The sequence below is a fragment of the Myotis lucifugus genome, unplaced genomic scaffold, assembly GCF_000147115.1.
Source record: "Myotis lucifugus unplaced genomic scaffold, Myoluc2.0 scaffold_85, whole genome shotgun sequence".
NCBI lineage: Eukaryota > Metazoa > Chordata > Mammalia > Chiroptera > Vespertilionidae > Myotis > Myotis lucifugus.
Window position 1 is genome coordinate 1,638,551 of NW_005871133.1, and position 23,427 is coordinate 1,661,977.

At 35.4% G+C, this 23,427-nt stretch overlaps 1 protein-coding gene across 3 annotated transcripts in view; it reads left to right on the forward strand.

The window, feature by feature from the left end:
• GPHN (gephyrin) overlaps positions 1 to 23,427 on the forward strand; it is a 414,574-nt gene that overhangs the window by 304,183 nt on the left and 86,964 nt on the right. For all 3 annotated transcript variants that reach the window (XM_006090985.3, XM_006090983.3, XM_023755821.1), the window contains one exon: positions 13,438 to 13,480. In XM_006090985.3, the coding sequence (XP_006091047.1) occupies positions 13,438 to 13,480 (43 nt within the window). The remainder of the gene's footprint in view (positions 1 to 13,437; positions 13,481 to 23,427) is intronic.

Here is a 23,427-nt window from a genome sequence, read left to right on the forward strand (position 1 = left end):
AAACAAACTTTATAATTGCCTTTGATATTTTAACTGTGTATTAGAAGCATTGATTTAACTACCATGTGATCAATACCCTTCATTAATTCCAGTAAGTATTCATCTTGTTTCATGTATGCATTTTTTGTTTACTAGAAAATAAAATAAACTAGACGCTGTTTTTCCAAGTGGAAAAAAATATTCCTGTTTCCCTTTCACTTTAAAGTTTTATTTTGAAAAGATAGGAAGAAAATGAATGTTCCTGAAATTGGGCATTTAATCTTTATATTCCTAAATCATTTTTATGAACATGAATTATTATTATGTTGCTTAATTTATAACTGGATGCTCCCAAAGAAAATCAGTGTGAGTACAGTAATTGAACCACACAACTGTCAATTACTCCAGTCTTTGATATGTAGGCTAATGAAATTTAAACAAACAAACAAAAAATGTTATATGATCAGAAGCTCAGAATTATCTAAATGACCTCCATTAGCTCATTTCCCTTTATGTATAGCAAGTTTATCTGTACTCGCCCTGGTTCATTTTTTTAGAGCCATGTAGTACATTTTAAGAGTTCAAAAGACACTTCAAGCCTGGCCGGTGTGGCTCAGTGATTGAGTGCCGACCTATGAACCAGGAGGTCACTGTTAGATTCCTGGTCAGGGCACATGTCTGGGTTTCGGGCTCAATCTCTAGTAGCGGATGTGCAGGAGGCAGCTGATCAATGATTCTCTCATTATTGATGTTTCTATCTCTCTCTCTCTCTCCCTTCCTCTCTGAAATCAATGGAAATTTATATTAAAAATCAAGTTGTTTTTTAAAGACAAGTCAAAATAATATTGCGTTATTCATTCAACCTCAACTACCGCCATATATATACTAGCAAGGGTCTCAATAGCCATTCTCACTGTTACAGGTCAGTGATTGTAGCATTTCTAAAGAATTCTTGGGCATATGTAAGTACCACTGTTTCAGTCCATCTATATCACTGTCCTTTCATTTGCAGTTACCTAACTTTTAGGTATAACTGAGCTCTGTTTCAAGGCTTTGTTTTGAAATATTCCCCAGCTAGAATTATCTACCTGTTCTTTATTGAGTTATTTATCCTGGTAGATGTAGCTATACTATGTCATTGCCTTAATGTTTGAAGTCACTTTGGCTTTCTTTTAAATATCCCATCCACAAAGAGAAATGTTGCTATTGCTCTTAAGTCATGATGTGGTTCAAAATACCTGTTATTACTCTGACACACAACCTTTTAAAATTTTATAGGCTATGTCTTTTGACTCTGGCCTATTACTTGAAAAGAAAATGTCAGATCACAGATGATATTGGTGTTTTAAGGTTAAAATAAGAAGTATAAAGAGGAAAATAACATATAAGAATCCCTGTTCTGTTCTTTGGTATTCTGTAATTTACATTCACCCATTTTCTTACTGCAGTTCCCTACATTTCACTCTTTTCTGTGCTTTTCTTTCCTGTGTGTATATGTGTTTTTTAATAGAAATGACCTATCTTTATATCTCTGTTTCCTATTTTTCTTTCCTTTTTCTATAAATAACCCAACCCATCTCAGCCAGTGATAAAGAGTATGAACTTTAATAATTGTTTAAATGAATATGTGTATCTCAGTTTGCTATAAAGAAACAAAATGGGGTGAGCATAGCTGCTTTAGTATTTAAATATGGCAAAGAATAAATAACAGCCATATATTGTGCCTATATTCTAGGCCAGCTATCTCACAGGAATATGGGACAGATACTCTGAAAGAAACTAGCATGAATTAATAAGGTATAACATTTATACCTATAAAAATTTTAAGTCATGCAGTGGCCTTGTGAAAATACTATTTATGAAAAGAATATATGTGCCTTTTTCAGCTTAGTTGAGTTAAAATGTAATGGTAATAATGAGTTTAGGATTACAGATTTGTAAAGCCAGTTAATTTCAAAATTGTTCTATGATTATAGAATGTAAAATAATCCTAAAATATTTTATTGTAGATGTCTATACAGGGAAAGGACTGAGGAAGGATGTATTGATGGCTCAGAATAAATCTATCAACAATTGAGTGAAACTGATTTAAACAAATAAAATAATGGTCAATCTATACTATACTAAGAGGTTTGAATTAAAAAAATTTAATCAAATGTATCATTTTCAATAGCAGTTTCTATTTTTCTTTCATTTTGAATAATGTTTGGCTTGTTTTTCACATATTCAGTAAAGAATATTGATAAGCAAATAGAAAAAAATTACCTTTGAACTTCCCCATGTTAAATGCTGTTGACATTTAATGAAAAAAAATAATAGGATGGTATATCGAGGAGAGTAGAAAGGGAATTCTATTGAGACTGTAAATAAAGAAGCATATATAGAAGGAATAATTATCTTTAAAGAATAACCTATGTGGAAAGTTTTAAGAACGATTAGTATATAAGAGATTTAAGAGTTGGAAAACTCTGGTGGGTGTGTTTCTGCAGTTTGACTTGATTGTATTCCTTATGCAATAAGTGAGCAATGAAAGGAATAGCAAAGCTCCCTGAAGCAACCCTGAGAAGAGTAAAGGGAGTAAATTGGTGAATGACAAAACAGTCAAGGACAGTGGTAACAACTGAACAGCATTCTCAGTTCAATATATACTTAGCCAAGGGGGAAAAATAGGAAAAACATATGGTTTGAAAACATTGGCATTGTGTTTGTTATAGAATAAAGAGGGCAAAAGAATATCCAGGTGATCCCAAATTCTGAATTTGAGAAATCTAAGCTAAAGGGTTTCTTGATATCCACAGCCTCATTTAAATATCCTTTGGTGAAGCAGTTCCCTTTTTTCTCTTTTTTATTACAGTTCTCATTTTTTTAATGAAATACTTCAAATATATAACAAAGAATAAATAACAAACACCCATATGCTGACCACCTAGATTTAACAAATATTAATGTTTATTATAATGTCTTAAGATCTTTTAACATTTTTTAAAAGTTATGACAAAGCTCAAGTTCCCTTTGCATAGAATTATAATTATAGAAAAATAGTACATTATATGTTAGAAATTTAGAAAGATATTCTTTCTACATGTGTGGCATATATTGACCCTGCATTTGAATGATACTGTATTTTTAGGACCCCTTTTGCTTCTGTGATACCTTGATATATTTCTGCTTATATTTATTTTTAAAATACTTATTTAGTAGCATAATTTGAAGGATTTGGGGTATGTGCTGATGGAGAGAGAATACACACACACAAATACTGTATGTGTATATGTACTAAATACAGGGGTGAGTTATATGAATGAGTTATATGAATGTGAACTTATACTGGTATGAAGGAGCAGAACTAGTAATATAGATGGAGCAAATGCATATTTTTACAAGGTAATTAAAGTGGTCTAAAACAACTTAAACTACCTGTAAGCCTACATTTAACAATGTTCTAAGAAAGAATACCCCTTCTAATTCACTTCTTCCTACACATGACTATTTAGCTTTTTCTTTTTAAAAAAGGTGTCTAAAATGAAACTTCATCCTGAAAATATAATCCCTAATTGCATAGCAATATTCTACCCGTCTAGGTTATTTGGCTGTTCTAATAATCAAATTGAAGTAATATAGATTAACAGGAGAAAAATTTTTTATTTTGTGCATATGGGAGTTCCATAAAGATATGAGACCAACATCAAGTCAGGCATTTGAGGCTTATATACCTTCCTGAGCCAAGGAATGGGATGGAGGCCTGAGGCTTCAAAGGGTAGGAGGTAATTCACAAGACAATAAGAATAGCAGATGTTTGGTAATTAGATGTTTGCCCTGCCATACAGATAGATTATTCAAATGAAAGTTCCCTCTGGTAACAGCTCGCTCTCTCTCTGAGCTAGCCCCCTCTCCCCACATCAGATTTTTTTTGGTAGGTAAAAGAGAGGTGAAAGTTTTTCTTGAGTCTGCTGGATCATGATTGCCTCAATTCAAACTAATCCACATGCTAAAGTAGAACTTTTCAGGGTGGCATATTTTGCTCCCCTTCCCTACTTTACTGTGTGATCCGAAGCCAGTAACAATCCTTGCTTTTTCATCTCTAGAATGGATACAAATATCTTTGTAAAATAATCAGTTATTCATCTGAAGATTGAGAAATAGTGTTATGAATAATCCCAAATCCCTATTAGTAAAAATATATTTTATTTAGCTTTGTTTTATATATACAACTAGGTAATATATTTTCCTCCTATTTATCATATTCAACATTAAAATTCTCAAAACAAACATCAACTCAAAAATATTGTTGTTACCAAGGGGAAATTAGCTAGAGATTACAAATTTTCTAGAGGTGATTGATAGTGGCTCAATTTATAACTAAAGCTTTATATAGGAAATACATTAAGAATATTCATCATTGATGTTCGTATTCATATTCCCTTGAGACCTGGTGATAACCAGTTATGTTCTACATATTATATTATTCTCTTTAGGAATAAGGAACTCACCAAGTTACCTATACAGCACCATAAATAGGCTTTTGATTTACAATGAAAAATATAATCCACTTCAACAACTCTGTGCCTGTTATAGTTCTGACTTACTTTAGAAGAGGTCAATCCTGAAAACAAAAAGAATTCTTCACATTTACCCGAGACTTAAGAAAGCTCAGGGGAATTTAAGACAATAATACTTTATACAACCATGGGAAAACATTTAAGAATAATCCTCTGGAAAAGATTTACAAAATTGTATTGCTTATAAATATTGTCTGTGCACCTTCAAAGACTTACCTTATCTATATATATAAAAGGCTAATATGCTAAGTGTCCTTCCCACCGTCTGGGTAATGATGTCACATAGCAATGCCTGGCTTCCTCTCCCTAGCAACGACTAGCCTTCTTACAGTTTCTTCAGCCCAGGAATATGACTTGCTTTATAGCCAGGTGGGAACACTTTACACTGTAACCAAATGTCTGTGAAGCGTTTTCCCCTGCCTCATTTCATCTGATCCTCACAGAAGCCCTGGAGTAGGTAGATAGGAGACTCAGTAGAATCCTATTTTCTTTTCATTAGCTGGAAAATGGAGATTTTAAAAGCTTAGGAACTTGACTCGACTGAAAAGAAGTAAGAAATGGTGGACCTTGAAAATCACTTCAGGTTTTCTCACTGCACAGAATATAGTCAAACACTGCTGCAGTTAAATATTTTACCCTTTGTTCTCCCTGCATGATCTACAATAATAATCTGCTTCGTGTTGATATTTACTGCTGTGTTGCTGACAATTACCTGAAAGAGAAGTTTGGGTCCTTCACTGGGCTGGAAAAAGTTTCGCTAAATCAGAAAGCAGGTCTAATTAAGCAAGTTTGTTCTATATCTATAAAGGCTAAGTTGACTCATGCATTCACGATGCATATAAAGCTCTACTGGCACCTATCACACGTGTGTGTTTCCATCTGTCATTGTCGATCATGAATTTGGTTGACACTTCTATTATAGAGAAAGGGCGAATAGCGATATTAAAATAATTCTTCTAATTAATTTCCTTTCTATGTGCACGAATTTGTGCACCAGGCCACTATTACATAGATAATAGAATTGTTGCTCTCTCTTTGTGATCAACACATGACTAAGAGTTCAAAGAATAATTAGCTATAGAAGTGTCTGTGTGTGTGTGTGTGTGTGTGTGTGTGTGTGTGTGTACGTTTACATTTGGTTAGTTTTAAATGTGATGACTGTTAAATGATTCCATATAATTATTTATCTAAACCAATGGAAAAAGAGCAAGTAAAACAGATTTTCTTTTTTTAATGTATTTTTTATTGATTTCAGAGAGGAAGGGAGAGGGAGAGAGAAATAGAAACATCAGTGATGAGAGAGAATCATTGATCGCCTGCTTCCTGCATGCCCCCTAATGGGGATGAAGCCCTCAACTCAGCCATGTGCCCTTGAATGAAATTGAACCCGGGACTTTTCAGTCCACAGGCCAAAGCTCTATCCACTGACCCAAACTGGCTAGGGCCAGATTTTCTTTTTCTTTTTTTTTTAAGTCTGAGGTCTTTATAACTTTTTAATAACCATATTCCTTTTTTGTTTTGTAGGGGGTCTACTAAATGGTAATTTCTTAATTCAGAGACCAATTTTACATAATTTTTCAAAAGTATAAGGATATCTTTTATATATAAATTGATAAAGAGCAGCATATAAAGATAGGAAAGATTTCTTAGAGCTACAAAATTCTAGACATAAAAGGAAGCTTGGAAATTATCTAGTACACAGTTTTTTAACCGTTTTTTTCTCCTGGACCTATTTGGGAATCTGGCAAAGTCTACACTCTTCTTTTCAAAAAAATATATATTTTTTTTAAATATATAAATATATAGAATTACAAAGAGAACTAATTGAAATCATTATCAAAATATGTATAAAATAAGTTATAAAATACTGCTTTATCCATTAGATAATAAAACCTGTTAGTAATTAGACTACTGTAATTTGAAATCTTGATGAACATGACAATATTTTAAGATACTCATAATAATTCAAAGCAATAGGTTCTGCTAATATTATTGTGGCCTGTCACATATGCTCATAATGAAAGAAAATGCTAAAATTTATTTAGTTTGATGAATATAAAAATTATATTTTTTCTTTATTCCAGTAAATGGACCCTCCTGACAAATATCCACAGATTCTCTCAAGGGGTCCATCAACCTCAATTCAAACCCCTTAAAATATCCTCATTTTGCAGTTGAGGAAACTAAGTTCCATAGAAATGAGGTAACTTAGCTAAAATCATACAAAGCAAAAGCAGATTAATCCTTGCAAAGATAACCTTAGACCTTATCTCAGCCTTTTTTTTAACTATAGTCTAGAAATTGGCCATTATATTGTCACTGATTCATGGCATAATCTGAAGCAAATTCTTTATTCTCATTGTTCCTCAGATTCTATCAACATACATAAGGATAATAACAATAACATAGATCTGTATTGCTCTTTTTCATCTATAGTAGTTTCACCTTCACATACATTACCCTACTTAATTTTCCCCCATTTTATGGATTAGGAAATTAAAACTTTGAGGTGTTGATTGTTGAGTCTAAGGCCAAACAGCTAGGAAAAGGGAAAAAAATCAATATTAGAAACCATACCTGTTATCATACTGCCTTTCATGTCATAAATAAACCAAAAACTTTAGTTCTGTAGTTGCATTTGTGTTGTGATATCATAAACCTACCTGAACACAAATGAGTTGTTATTAGGATCAGATGAGCCCAGTACTTGTATCCAAATTTATAGATAAAGTGATGAATGAATGGAACTATGGAATAGAGTATTTGTAGACCAATTATCCATTTTTGTTATAAGAAGTTGGAAAAGAAAGAAATAGAATTTAAGAATCTGTGATTGTAGCATTGGCTTAATTTGTTTAAATCAAACCTTTCTGGTTTTGGGTAGGCTAAAGAGGCAAATAATCAGAGGAAATGACAAGGAGGTTCTTTTTTTCTATCTTCTTAAGTTTTATTTTTATGAGTAAATGGCATTCAGTAAAGTTCGTGCTTTTGTAGACAAATTATTCTTAAATAAATTTAACAAGATAGAAAAATTAAAATGAAATCTTTATTATCTCTCATTCTACTGACCTGACTGTATGAGATATAGAACATCCTGTTCTCTTAGAAAATAAGGAATCTTCTTAACCTAAACTGAAACTTTTGGTATAGGATTACTTTTATTGGACTCCAATAACCTTAAGTAATAATAATAGTAATGTGTTTTCCAAACTCTTAAGATCATTCTGTAGGTTACCCATATATTTTTTAGATATAATTCACATACTTTTCATATTATATCTCTTAATATTAGCAGACCCAAATAAGTAAAAACTATTTTTAAGTTAGTACAGGAATGGATATGATCATACTGATGATAAATCATTTTTAATCTGCTGAGATTAGAAAAACTATAATTACTACAAAATATACAAATATTCAAATATGGCTAATATTTACTGTGTATAAAGTACTATGTTTGACATGATAGAAAGAGAATATACCAAGAATTAAAGTTAAATCCTTTCTCTCCACAACCTACAGTATATTCAGGGACCCGCATCAATAATTGGATATTAGTAACTGTGGTAACTCTTATAATAGTTCAGATAAGAGGCTTTATGAGTTTAGGTAAACCTAAAACCAGATTGTGGTGATAGTTGTACAGCCATATAAATTTATTAAAAATCATAAAACTGTATACCTAAAATGAGTGAATTTTATGGTAGGTAAATTTTATCTCAATACAGCTATTAAAAGAGTTTAGGGAAAGAAGAAATTGTTCTGATTAAGAACTTGGAGAATATTTTTTGCACCTGGTGCAATTTAGGCTGGATCTTAGAAGACAAGTAGTATTTAAATTAGAAAATAAGCAACAGGATATTCCAGAGAGAGTAAACAGCTTGTCTAAGGTCTAAGAGTTCAAACGTACAAGGATTATGCTAGAGGAGTTAGTTCAGACTTTGCTCGATGCCTTAGATTATATGGCTTGCATTCCTACTAGTACATATGGCCAAATGGCTATGACATTTCCAAAAAGTTTTGGTCAATTCCTATTGAAAAACATAACTGTATATAAATACTTTTTCTTCCTTTGAGTTAAAAATAAGTTTTTGCCTCCATTTTGAGCGGATGAGAAAGTTACAATTAGAGGGTGTATAATTACGGTATTTCACAATTTTCAGTGGCTCCACTGACAGCAACTCTTGATATTTGTTTCCACCTTTATAGCTAAAATCAATGATACCTGCATTATCTCCTGTGAGTCCTATAGTCTTTATTTTCCCCAAGAGAAAACAGATTAAAGGAGGACCCGGAGCCTAAAATAATAAAGACATGCTAACAGAAAGGTAAACATATTCTGACCTGCTAAGAATAGGATGAGGGAGAGAGAAAATGGTAATATAAATAAATGATCTTTGAACAATTAAAAATCTAACTAAATTGCATACCACATATGACTCAAAACTCATCTCATACAAAAAATAAAATAGGTGAAGTTAACTACCATCTTCAATTACAGATAAGCAAATTTGCATTTTTTCTAATGAGTTGATATGACCCTATTACTGGCCCATCTTTTATTGACAGTAGAGAAAAGTACACAGGAAAGTTAGCAACAATTTCTAAATAGGTAGGGGGTTTTTTTGCTTTTTAAAATGTAAAAAGATTACAATTTAAATTAGGTGTTTCAAAAAATTGCCATAGAATTTCTCAGATTATATGAGTGAGCAGTTATACAGAAGCTTAATTTCTAATTTTAAATATGACTGCTGGCCAGTAAAATTATGCTAAATATAGAAAGGGCTTTCTTAATGACCCTCAAAAATGATTTCTTTTGTTCTTGACTTTAACCCCATTTGACCAACTGCTCAGAATTTTTCAATATGAGTCATAGTGTATTGATTAATTTATTCCACCTGTTTACAGGGAAAAAATACAAATTAGCCTGGTGAGCAGCAAAATAGAGACAAGTTTTTAAAAAACCTAAGTTGTGTTAACCTGCAATCAAATGTAATCTTCATTTTAATATTTATACATTTTTATGTTGTTATGAGCCTATTCTTAACGTGGATTTTATTTATTTGTTTCTCTCCTCCCTCACTTCTGTGAAATGCATAAAGGAAAGGGTGTTTGTTATTCATACATTTATACCCCACTAACTGGTGTTACACATCTGGCTTCCACTGGAGAGCCCCTGACATCGCAGGGAACGGTGATCAAAATTCCACACACTAGCTTCATGCTGGGGGCTCGTAGCTACTGCAGCATTGAAGAGGGCCTTTTCCTGGCTTCTTTAAAATAAGCATGGAGATGGGATGGTTTAAGGGAAGAACACCTCTCAAGTCACATGACCACTGCTGCGCTTCTGTGTGTCCTGCTTTCTTCATAACAGCTTGGCACTACATTCTTTCCCTGTATCTTAGTGGGCTTGTGTGTACGAGTGGGATGGGGGTTGGGGTGGGGCGTTGTCAGTGGATGGTTATACATCATGCATGCAATGTTAGAGTGATGTGCCTTCCCTTATGTGTCACAGATTATGATCACAGATTAAATCTTCTGTGTTCCTGAGAGACTGGGCCGTCTCTCTCTTATTGGTGTGAGATTCATGTGTTTTGATGTTTACACCCTCAATTGTTCTTCATGTTGCATTAAACATAATTTGAAATGTTCTCCTTTAAGAGTTAGCTTTTCATGTTGGGCTGAAAAAGTCTTCATTTCTGTGTAGCAATTCATGTTATTATAACCTATGGCTTTCAATTGTACCTCCCATAATGAAGAGCTGACTTTAAACACTGTGCTATTCTTGTTATGACCTAAGCATAAGGTAAGTCACTTCTCTAACTGTATCTAAAGATTGTGGTTGTTTGTTAAATTTTTCTCAGTTTTGTTTAAAGCATTTTCACTTTTTCCCTTACCATTTATTGCGTGCTCTCCCCCCTTTTGTTTTCTGTTTCATGGCTTTAAGATTTGTTAATGGGCAATGTGATCTTCAGCAAAATTATATTACACATGTAAACACATGTTGAAATTAATTAAATGAATTATTTGATGTCTGAAAGCAGTCTTGATTAGTAAATAAATACCTATATTTTCAGTGAGTCTCTAATACATCTCATTTCCTCCATTAACTTTAATATACTGTTTCTACACCATTATTGTAGTTTTGACTCCAGTTGAAAGGGAACTTCATTGTCAACACAATAAAGTCAGATGTTAATCCAATAGAATAAAGTAATAGATAATCCAATACCATATTTTTCATTTTTAATCCCTGACAAATTTGGTATTAGGGCAAAATATTGGTTTTATTTTTTTCAAACTTTATTTTTCTACATTGAGTAAAAATCCAGGGTAAGATAAAACAAAACAATAAGCCATAAAACTTGAGACAGACCTGTGTTACCTTCTTTATAGTTCATATGTGTGAGAATAAGAACAATAGTTGTTTCTCAACTTTATTCTTTCAAGTAAATTCCATTTCATTGTGAGTTAAGTAAAATCTTTAAATTGGGATTTTATAAAATAAATAGATAAAGATGACCACTTTAATGGTACAAGAGAGAGGGGCATCTGCTACATGCATAAATATTATTACATTTTTAAAATTATTTTCCTCAATATTTTTACATACATACTCAAAATCACTAAAGTTTATGTAATTGTTGATTTTAAAAGTGATTTCCCTCAATCTGGGTCAAATAGCCAATGTAACATAAATGAGAAAACATTGCCAATACTGCTGTTGGCAATTTATGAACCTAAATAAATAACTCAGACTCACAGAATTGAATTGTTTTCATCATCCAAATTTCTCTCCCAAAACCATTTGGAAAAAAATAATTCTAAAATGAGGTGCTACAAAGCAATTCAGGGTTCTTTATTAAATTTACGCTATGAATGGACTTTTTAATTTTTTAAGCCATCTACAGAAGGGACACGGTGTTCTTTTATTGTTGTTTTGGTTTGGGTTTGTTTTTTGTTTTGTTTTGTTTTTTTGTTTGGTTTTGGTAAAGCTGGCTAGTTCTTCACCACCATTTTCATTTAGACATTATATAAACCTGTTGAAACATTTGATGAGAAGATTTGAACTACTCATCTGAACTGCTCTGTTCATTATAAATCTCTTGTTTCTATCCATACACTAGCTCCACTCTAGATTGGAAGGGCTTAAAGATGAACTCTGGAGGAATAGAGGCTACGACTTAAGAGTAACTATTACTGATCAAAGGAGCTGCTTTCCATTCGCAAACATTGCTTTGCGCTATGGGTTTGGGCTCCTTCTGTTTCTACATCTTGTTGAAGACTTTCTTGACTTCCATTTGACTTCTTTGAACTCTGTTTTTGTCTTTCAACATTTTCCCCTTTCTTTTTCTTCTCTCTCCCAGATGTTTCTCTCACTCTTTAGCTTTCTCTTATGTTCTTTGAATCACTTTTTAAAATGTAGTTTATCTCTTTATTAAGCTTGTCTATTAATTTTTCTATTAGTGTTTGTTTATTTTCTCCTTTAAGGCTGTAGTGGTATAGTTAACACTTATTTTCATTCCATGGTATGTCAACTTGCTTGTTTATCTTGCAGCAAGTTCATTAGTCATTCTTACCCTCTTGATATGAATTTTCAATAAGAAATAGCATTAACATATAGTCCCCTTCTGTAAACCCGTACTTTCTTTTCTATCTGCTAGAGTTACCACCTCCATCTCTTCTTTTTTTTTTTCCTCACTCTTGTGTTTTCCTCCCTATATTGTTTTCTTTAAGTAGTCATTAATTTCTTTCCCATTTGGTCCAGAATTGTTCCCCAATAAAGCTTATGAGTAAAATAATATAAGAATACTATTTTCTAGATTAGCTTCTTCATTCTAGTATATTTAAATCTAATTAAACAATCTGGGCCAAAAGAGAATAACTTTAACATCTGGAATTATTTTCTCTTTTTTTTTTCTTTTTTTTTTTTTTGGTGTGTGTGTGTGTTTCTTGTGTGTATGTGATTTTTTTTATGTTGTTGTTTCTTTAAACATTAACAATTGTTTTTTTCAGGGAAGGACAACCATAATCCACCCTAAGTTGAAACATTCCTTTCATAAATTGTTTCATTACAATAGTAGATTGTGTTAAACTATAGAAATTAATTTTTTGTGTATATATCCATTTGGGGCAAGCTGCTGTGGAATGGGAGGAAGAGGTGTGGAGTTTAAATGCAATTTACTCTGAAATTAACAAGTGATAGTGCCATTCAGCATGGCCCTTGAATTCAACAGTTTTACAGCATTTAAAAGAATGTTCCACTTTGAACTAAAATATTTTAATCAAAGCATAAAAGTGTCTGATTGATAAACTATATATACACCTAAGAACTGGTAAATAAATATATTCAAAATCATTGATTTCAAACAGATGCAACTTTTATAACCAATATTAATAAATACAATAAATAACAAAAGTTAATAGAATCACACATAAATATTGTATCTGAGGATTTTCCCCTATTAACATGGAGCAAACATTACAATAGAATATTTGATTGCAACTTTAATACTTGAATTGCATTATTCTAGTCAATAGATAAACATAATGCCTTAAGATTAAGGGTCTTTATTTGCAACTGAATATGTGGTAACTCGAATTTTTTCCCATATGCTAATTTCATATACACATAAATAAAAAATTACCTTTGGTTTTACAACTCTGTCACATTTATAATATTGTACACCCATTTTTTTCTGGAAATCGGTTACTTAAAGTAAGGAAAGGATAATAATACATAAAACAAATGTAGCATATTTTTACTAACATGTTCTGATATCTGAGATATATAGAACCCTTGCTCCTAGACCTCAGGAGTTTGCCCAATAAGAATACATACATATCTGGCTATCTATGTTAGAAGCCCTAAATTACTGAGTTTATGCTTTCTTTGCAGGTCCAATCCAGGTGCAGCAGCAAGGAGAACATTCTCAGAGCCAGTAAGTATGTCCTTATTTCAGATGGACTAGTGAATCAGAGCTTGTGGTTTAACAGGAATGAAAGCTAAAAATGTCATTTTGGTGAAAGAATGAAGAAGGTAATAGGTAACTTTTATATCAAAAATATGAATAGGGCTTTTACCTTCTAAGAATATTAGTATCAATATAGTAATGGATGTTTCCTTTATTCTAATTGTCTTTGCAAGCTAACAACAAAACTTTGATAACACTCCTAGTTAGGGTGATAATGAGCGCCTCTATGATTCTAAGATGGGAGCCTTCTTTAATGGCCTCACTGCCAAAAAAGTTACTTAAAAACAGACTAACTGAAAATAATAATATAAATTCACTAAAAGAATCTAACTAAAAAAAAGTGACTCCTAAAAGGATACAGCATAATCATTTTATGTATGTGCATTCCTGAAAGATCTTACTTCACAGGCAGCATGTTTTAAAAATAGTGCCCTGAACCATGGATAAAGAAACCTCTTTTTATTTTTTTTTTGTTTGATTGCTTAGTAACACTAACTTGGAAGTCATTTAACTTTGTGTATTATTCATTTTTTTATTTTATAAAAAGGAACTTTTTTATTTTATAAAAAGGAACTATAAATAACCTGCATCCTTGAAATGATGTGATGTTGAAGGTTGTGCCTTAAAAGCTTTGGGATTCTAAGAGAAAAGTGCTGTATAAATGCTAATTACTTTACTATTATTTTCTTTCACTTAATATTAATGATATCATCCTTTCTTATTCCTCTTCTTTATCAAAAGAAGAAGCACAGGTGGATCTTACTGAGATGGGTCTATTGGATACTTATACCACTAGGAGTTTTAGTAAATGGGATGATTTATATTTCCAATAGAATGTGTATATTATTTAACATTAAAAAAAATAACAAAATTTCAGATGGGTAAAAATTCATGTTTTATTTTCTTTAATGTAAATTTTTTCCCATTTCTGTTTTATGAATCTTTGCTTGAAACTATTGAATTGATAGGCAAGCATATTGCAATTATTTGCTCAAAACATTTATGTTAGAGTTATATAAAAATAAATGCAAACAGCCATGTTTAATCTCTATACTTTGCGAGTTTCTACAGCATTTTAAAAGACATGAGAAAGGCTTTTCAATTATAAGAGATGTAAAGTCCTATAGTCCTATACTAACACCTAAGGTTAAAAAACCTAAGAACCAGGTGAATGATAATTGAATATTCACTAAAATAAAATAATAGATATAAATTAAATTTTAAAATTACATTTTATGATAATTACTGTATGATTTCCATTTTTTTGTTGATTCGGAGATGATAATGAATAAACTGATAGTGATTATGGTGATTAGGAAAAAAAATAATTTCTTATGGAGAACAGACTTCTTTGAACCCTTTTTCACTTCTCATGGACCTTTGTGTTGTTAGGACTGTCTTTCATTTCAGTTACGCTCTTACTGGCTTGTTGGCTAGTAATCACTTTGGCTGGACATCATGCTGGTTCAGGTTTTTCTGACCTTGGTGTTTAGGGTGAAGTTGTCATGTAGATGTTCCATATAGTCATTTAGATCCATGTAGAGAGCCCATCTAACATCATAGTCTCATAATTCTGTGACTTCTGTAAGTTTAAGTTCTTTCCTCTCAACACCACTTTAGTAACTTATACTCATACCCATAGCCACACCCAGAACTCTTTCATCACTATAAGCTGTACTGTGAATTTCTAACTTCAATAATTTATTGCTTATTTAGTCTACTGCTATCTCCCTTCATTTCTTTTTTTGCCGTGTGTTACTATATTATAGTCATATCGACCCTATTAGCAGTTCACCATTCTCTCAATGCTATGTCCTGGATTAGAGGCAGGACCCTTTCTCCCACTGCATAAAATATCCATTCCTTTTATTTTCCTAGAAAATTCTTATCTGTTGAGATTCAGTTCAAGTGTGTCTCCTCTGTGAAGCCTTCTCTGAATTTCCAGCAGGCATCATGATAGATCCTTTTTATATGTCTCTATTGTTCCTTCTACTTCAATCATTTTTCATTTATTTACTATTTATTTACTTCTTTGAGGATACTCAAGGAAAATATTTCCAAAATGTAGACAACTTTAAAAAAACTATACAGGAATGCCTTGTTTTATTGCAGTTTGCTTTATTGCGCTTCACAGATAATATACGTATATATGAAAGTTTTATAGTAACCCTGCATTGAGCAAGTCTCTCTGTGCCATTTTTCCAACAGCATTTGCTTACTTCATGTTTCTGTATCACATTTTGGTAATTCCTGCAATGTTTTAAACTTTTTCATCCTATCTAATAATAGACAAGCATGGTAATTAACCGTACCTCCAACACGCTTCCCATTGGCTAATCAGGGCGATATGCAAATTAACTGCCAACCAAGATGGCGGCCGGCAGCCAGGCAGCTGAAGCGAACAGGAGGCTTGCTTGCTCCAGTGATGGAGGAAGCCAAGGTTCCCCGCCTGCCGCTGCCAGCCTCTGAGCTGCACTCTAAGAAACAATGTTGCAATTATAGAAGCTAAACAAACCCCAGAAACCTGCTTTCAGCCAGCTGGGCCTCACAGTTGGAGCTGCAACAGTGTTTCAATTACAGAAGCCAAACAAACCCAGATACCTGTTTTCAGCAGCCGAGGTATCAGAGCTGGAGCCGAGCCTCAGAGCTAAAGCTGGCTCTCAGTTCCAGTGACAGCCATAGAAGGTAAATAAATCCCAGAATAAAAAAAAAAAGAAAGAAAAAAAGGAGAGGTTGGGAGCTTCAGTCACCCGCCAGCCTGAAAACGGCCCTCAGCCCCTCACCCAGACTGGCCAGGCACCCCAGTGGGGACCCCCACCCTGAAGGGGGTGTGACCAGCTGCAAACAGTCATCATCCCCTCATCCAGGCTGGCCAGGCACCCAAGCGGGACCCCCACCCTGATCCGGGACACCCTTCAGGGCAAACCAGCCGGCCCCCACCCATGCACCAGGCCTCTATCCTATATAGTAAAAGGGTAATATGCAAACTGACCCTAACAGCAGAAGGACTGGGAATGACTGGTCACTATGACACACACTGACCACCAGGGGGCAGACGCTCAATGCAGGAGCTGCCCTCTGGTGGTCAGGGTGCTCTCACATGGGAGGAGCTCTGCTCAGCCACAAGCCAGGCTGATGGCTGCCAGTACAGCGGTGGTGGTGGGAGCCTCTCCTGCCTCCTCAGCAGCGCTAAGGATGTCCGACTGCAGCTTAGGTCTGCTCCCCGCTGGCAAGTGGACATCCCCCGAGGGCTGCCGGGCTGCCAGAGGGATGTCTGATTGCCATCTTAGGCCCAATCCCCCAGGGAGCAGGCCTAAGCCAGCAGGTGGTCATCCCCAGTCTGCGAGAGGGCACAGGCTGGGCTGAGGGACCCCTCCCCCCGCCCCTGGAATGCACAAATTTTTGTGCACCAGGCCTCTAGTTATTATTATATTATATTATTATAGTGATCTGTGAACAGTGTCTTTGATGTTACTATTGTAATTACGTTGGGGTTCCACGAACCATCTCCATATAGGATGGCAAACTTAATCAATAAATGTTGTGTGTACTGACTGCTCCAGCAACCAGCCATTCCCTCATCTCTCACCCTCTCCTTGGGCTTCCCCATTCCTTGAGACAACAACAGTGTTGAAATTAGGCCAACATGGCCTCTAAGTGTTCAAGTGAAAGAGTCCCATGTCTCTGACTTTAAATCAAATGCTAGAAATGATTCAGCTTACGAGGAAGGCATGTTGAAAGCTAAGATAGGCTAAGTTTATTAAGCAAAATAGCCAAGTTGTAACAAGTTGTAAATGCAAAGGAAAAGTTCTTTGAGGAAATTAAAAATACTATTCCAATGAAGACATGAATGATAAGAAAGCAAAACAGCCTTACTGCTGATATGGAGAAAGTTTTAGTGGTCTGGATAGATGATAAAACCAGCCACATATTATTAAGCCAAAGCCTAATCCAGAACAAGGCCCTAAATCTCTTCAATTCTATGGAGGCTAAGAGAGGTAGGAAAGCTGCAGAAGAAAAGTTTGATAGCAGAAGTTAGTTCATGAGGATAAAGGAAAGTAGGCATTTCCATAATAAAAGTACGAAGTGAAGCAGCTAGTACTCATGTGGAAGCTGCAGCAAGTTATCTAGATGATCTAGCTAAGATAATTAATGAAGGTGGATAAGCTAAACAACAGATTTTCAATGTTGACAAAAACTTTCTATTTGAAGAAGATGCCATCTAGGACTTTCATAGCTAGAAAGGATAAGTCAATGCCTGGATTCAAAGCTTCAAAGGACAGGCTAACTCTTGTTAGTGACTAATGTAGCTGATGACTTGAAGTCAATGTTACCATTCATAATTAAGAATTATGTTAAATCTACTCTGCTTGTGCTCTATAAATGGAACAACAAAGCTTGGATGACAGCAAATCTGTTTATAACATGATTTAATGAATATTTTAAGCTTTTTGTTGAGACCTACTACTCAGAAAAAAAGATTCCTTTCAAAATATCATCAGTCATTTACAAGGCCCCTGGTCATCCAAGAACTCTGAAGGAGATTAACATGATTTTCATACCTACTAACACAACATTCATTTTGAAGCCCAAGGATCAAGGAGTAATTTGACTTCAAATCTTATTATTGAATAAGTACATTTCATAAGGCTATACCTACCATAGATAGTGATTCATCTGATAGATCTGAGCAAAGTAAATTGAAAACCTTCTGGAAAGGATTTGCCATTCTACATGCCATTAAGATCATTTGTGATTCATAGTAAGGGTCAGAATATCAGGAGTTTGGAAGAAGTTGATTCCTACCTTCATGGATGACTTTGAGACGTTGAAGACTTAGGTGATGGGAGTAACTGCAGGTGTGTGGAACTAGCAAGGGATCTAGAATTACAAATGGAGTCTAAAGAGGTAGCTGAATAGCTGCAATCTGATAATAAACTTGAACAGATGAGGAATTGCTCCTAATGAATGAGCAAAGAAAGTGGATTCTTGGGATGGAATATACTCCTGATGGAATATGCTACTTTGTAGATTGTTGAAATATCAACAAAGGATTTAGAATATTATATAAACTTAGTTGATAAAGCAGTGGCAGGGTTTAAGAAGATTGACTCCAATTTTGAAAGAAGTTCTGTAGGTAAAATGCTATCAAACAGCATAACATGCTACTGAGAAATTGTTTGTGAAAGGAAGAGTCAATAAATATGGCAAACTTAATTTTATTATTATTTTAAGAAATTGCCACAGCCACACCAACCTCCACCAACCACCACCTTGATCAGTGAGCAGCCATCAGCATCAAAACAAGACCCTTCACGCCCTAACCGGTTTGGCTCAGTGGATAGAGCGTCAGCCTGTGGGCTGAAGGGTCCTAGGTTCAGTTCCGGTCAGGGGCACATGCCCGGGTTGTGGGCTCGATCCCCAATGTGGGATATGCAGGAGGCAGCCGAACAATGATCAATGTCATCATTGATGTTTCTATCTCTCTCTCCCTCTCTCTTCCTCTCTGAAATCAATAAAAAATATATTTTTTTAAAAAAAGACAAGCCCTAACTGATTTGGCTCAGTGGATAGGGTGTCGGCCTGCGGACTGAAGGGTCCCAGGTTCGATTCCAGTCAAGGGCATATACCTTGGCTGCAAGCACATCCCCAGTAGGGGGTGTGCAGGAGGCAGCTGATCAATGTTTCTCGCTCATTGATGTTTCTAACTCTCTATCACTCTCCCTTCCTCTCTGTAAAAAATCAATAAAATATATTTTTTTTAAAAAAGACAAGACCCTACTAGAAAAAAAGATTATGACTCTCTGAAAGTTTAGAGGATAGTTGGCATTTTTTAGCAATAGCAAAACAAAACAAACAAACACATAATCTAAATAAAAATACGCAAAGGACCTGAATAGACATTTTTCAGAAAAAGACATATGAATGGCCAACAGGTACATGAAAAGATGCTCAGCATCACTAATCATAAGGAAAATACAAATCAAAACCACAATGAGCTTTCACTTCATGCCTGTTAGGATGGCTGTCTTCAGAAAGACAAGAGATAACAAATGCTGGCAAGGAGTGGAGAAAAGTGAATCCTTGTCCGCTGTTGGTGGAATTGTAAATTGGCACAGCCACTAAGGAAAATAGTATGGAGTTTCCTCAAAAAAATAAAAATTGAAATACTGTATATTAGCAATTCTACTTCTGGGTATTTATCCAAAGGAAACAAAATCAGTATCTCGAAAAGATAGCTGCACCCCCTGTGGTCATAGCAGCTTTGGACCTAAGTGTCCCTCAATGAATGAATGGATAAAGAAGTAATGAGATAGATAGATAGATAGATAGATAGATAGATAGATAGATAGATAGATGATAGATAGATAGATATTATTCAGCCATTAAAAAGGGGGAAATCTTGCCATTTGCAACAACATAGATAGACCTTGAGGGCATCATGATAAGTGAAATAAGTCAGATAGAGCAAGGTAAATTCTGTATGATCTCATTTGTGGAATAAAAACAAACTCATAGAAAATTGATCATTTGTGGTTACCAGAGGTCCAGAGGTGTTGGGTTGGGAATTGGATGAAGGTAGTCAAAAAGTACAAACTCCCAGGTATAAGATAAATAGGTATTGGAGATGTAATATACATGACACTATAGTTAACACTGCTATGTAGTGTACTTGAAAGTTGTTAAGGCAGTAGAGTTCATATTACAAGAAAAATAATATTTGTATCTATGTAAGATAATAATGTTAACTAAACTTACTGTGGTAATCATTTCACAATATGTGAAAGTCAAATTATAATGCTGTACACCTTAAACTTACAAAGTGCTCTATGTCAATACATCTCAATAAAACTGGGGGTGAGGGGACAAAAACAAAATTAAGCCAAGAGAATAAATCTCTTTCTCAGTCTGAGGAGTCTTCAGAATAAGATATAGGGTTATTAGTCAAACTACCTAATTTTCTGACTTCTTTATTTGCTTCCTGGTTCTTTTTAGTAATATCAGTGATCCCAGAGAAGTCTACAGGCGTATAAGCAGCACATTCTTACCCAATATCAGCACATGTTATTCCATAAGAAGACAATATTATATCTAAAGCAGCTAAGGCACTGTCATTGTAATTTCATGAAACTTTCAAATAATGAGTTATTTAGCCTTGGGGGCATTATGTAACTCATCTGCTATTCTCTGAATCATAGCATGTAGCACCTTCCCTACTTACAGGGCCTTTTGTAAAGCTTGAAGTAAAGAGGCTTGAGAAAGGAAGAAAGAAATACAGAATTTCCCTTGAGTGATCAAGAATTTGATTGTTGCATCAAGGCCCAATTTTCCTACTTTTTAAAAATTAAGTTATCTAACAATCTAGGAACTGGTGCTGTGTTTTTACTTAGAAAAGAAACTGATGGTCTAAAATGGGTTCTGGAAGAAGCTCCTTGCAGTAAGTACTTCATCTACTACCTCAGTTTCCTCACCTGCAAAATGAAGATAATAAAAGAGTATTTTGCACGTAGGAGTAGAGGTTTAGATGGCCTGATTTGAATCTTAATGGGTTCAATCGCAGTAATTCTCCTATGTTTGTTGAAATTTTGCCCACAAAATCTAAAAGGTCTGGCATCTTTTAGAGATCTTCAATTTGGGGTTGATCTCCTTGAGATCTTCAATATTCAAATTAGCTATAATCTCATTACAAATAGGGGAGTCTTTGGGGATTTCAAGGAAGGAAAACATCAGGAGAACATTTCATCTACCAGTATCAATTCCATTTATATAGTACATTCTGCCTATCAAGTTAGCAGGAATATTACAGAGGAGGAAAAACTGTTTCTGTGTTAAAATTCTGAGGGTGACAGTTATGAAGGACACGACAGAGAATTATTAGAGATACCCACCAATGAGTAGGTTTTTTTACTGCAATGAAGAGATTGTATTGCAGTGGTACAATTTAAGTTTGATGTATGTGAGGAAGGGATCCAACTTAATTTCTTTTGCTTATAGGTATCCAGTTGTCCCAATGCCATTTGTTGAAGAGATTGGTATTAGCATCTTTGTCAAAATCTATTTACTATAGGTGTATCAGTTTATTTCTGGACTGTCATTTCCATTCTGTTGATCTATATGTCTATCCTTATGCCAGTCTTACACTGTTTTGATTACTGTAACTTTGTAAGTAAGTTTTAAAATTAGGAAGTGAGAGTCTTCCAACTTTGTTCTTTTTCTGTATTGCTTTGCCATTTCATCTGAATTTGAAGATTGGCTTTTCTATTTCTTGGAAGAAAAAAAAAAGCCTTTGGAATTTTGATAGATATTACAATAAATGGATTGTTTTGGGTAGTATTGTTATCTTAATATTAAGTCATCTAATCTCTATTTCTTTGGATCTTAACGTGAGGCTCACTTTTGCACTCACTTTTATGTTCTATGCCAATTTGTGCATTTTCACATGGCATGTGGAGATTCCACTCCCAGTCACAAAGTAATCTGTATATTTCATCTCTGGAGGAACTTTTATCACACGTTTTCTTGCCTCAGAAGTGAAACCAGCATATCAATGTCAAACTTAGGACTAGTGTGGTCTGTTGTATCAGACTCTAGGCACCTCTCCCCGGTTGCCTCTCCATCCACTTCAGCCAAGGCCCAGGGCCAGGCAGGCCATTCCAATCGCCAGTCCTGCAATAGGCTACCCTGTGGCCAGTAGTGGAGGCGAGGACCCTGTGCCCACAGTGTGCCTCAATTCCTGGGAAGGAGCTCTGCACTACAGCAGTACCCAAAATGCCTCCTTGCAAAGATTTGGGGGTGAGGGCTTAGAAAGGTATTGGTGTGTACACTGTCTTTGATACTGTCTAACAGTCAATGGGTCTTTGAGGAAGTTCGTACAATGTATAGTAATTTGTAAGTTTTATCTTCCTAAGCAAGAGTTTTCTGGATTACTAAAGTTATGCTGATGAAGACAGTAGAATAGTAAAGCCATGTTTCAATTCTCAATCTAATAGCTAACAGTAGTTATCTAGCCAGAAATATCCCCAGGGTGCAAAATAATTTATCTGCACCCTAACTTGGTGAAAAGGCATCCTGCTTTATTTAACTACTAGAGGCCCGGTGCACAAAAATTTGTGCACTCAGGGGGTCCCTCAGCCCGGCCTGTGCCCTCTCGCAGTCTGGGACTCCTCGGGGGGATGACCACCTGCTGGCTTAGGCCCGCTCCCTGGGGGATTGGGCCTAAGCTGGCAGTCAGACATCCCTCTGGCAGCCCGGCAGCCCTCAGGGGATGTCCACTTGCCAGCGGGAAGCAGGCCTAAGCTGAAGTCGGACATCCTTAGTGCTGCTGAGGAGGCGGGAGAGGCTCCCACCACTACTGCTGTACTGGCAGCAATCAGCCTGGCTTGTGGCTGAGCAGAACTCCCCCATGTGGGAGCTCACTGACCACCAGGGGGCAGCTCCTGCATTGAGCGTCTGCCCCCTGGTGGTCAGTGTGTGTCATAGTGACCAGTCATTCCCAGTCGTTCTGCTGTTAGGGTCAGTTTGCATATTACCCTTTTATTATATAGGATAGAGGCCTGGTGCATGGGTGGGGGCCGGCTGATTTGCCCTGAAGGGTGTCCCAGTTCAGGGTGGGGGTCCTGCTGGGGTGCCTGGCCATCCTAGGTGAGGGGCTGATGGGTGTTGCAGGCTGGACACACCCCCTTCAGGGTGGGAGGTCCCCACTGGGGTGCCTGGCCAGCCTGGGTGAGGGGCTAAGGGCCGTTTTCAGGCTGGCCAAGACCCCCGGCAACAGAAGCTCCCAGCCTCTCCTTTTTTTCTTTTTTATTCTGGGATTTATTTACCTTCTATAATTGAAACTTTGTAGCCTTGAGAGGAGCTCAGAGCCAGCCAGGGCGGGCGGGAGGGAAGCTTGGCTTCCTTCATCGCCAGGGCAA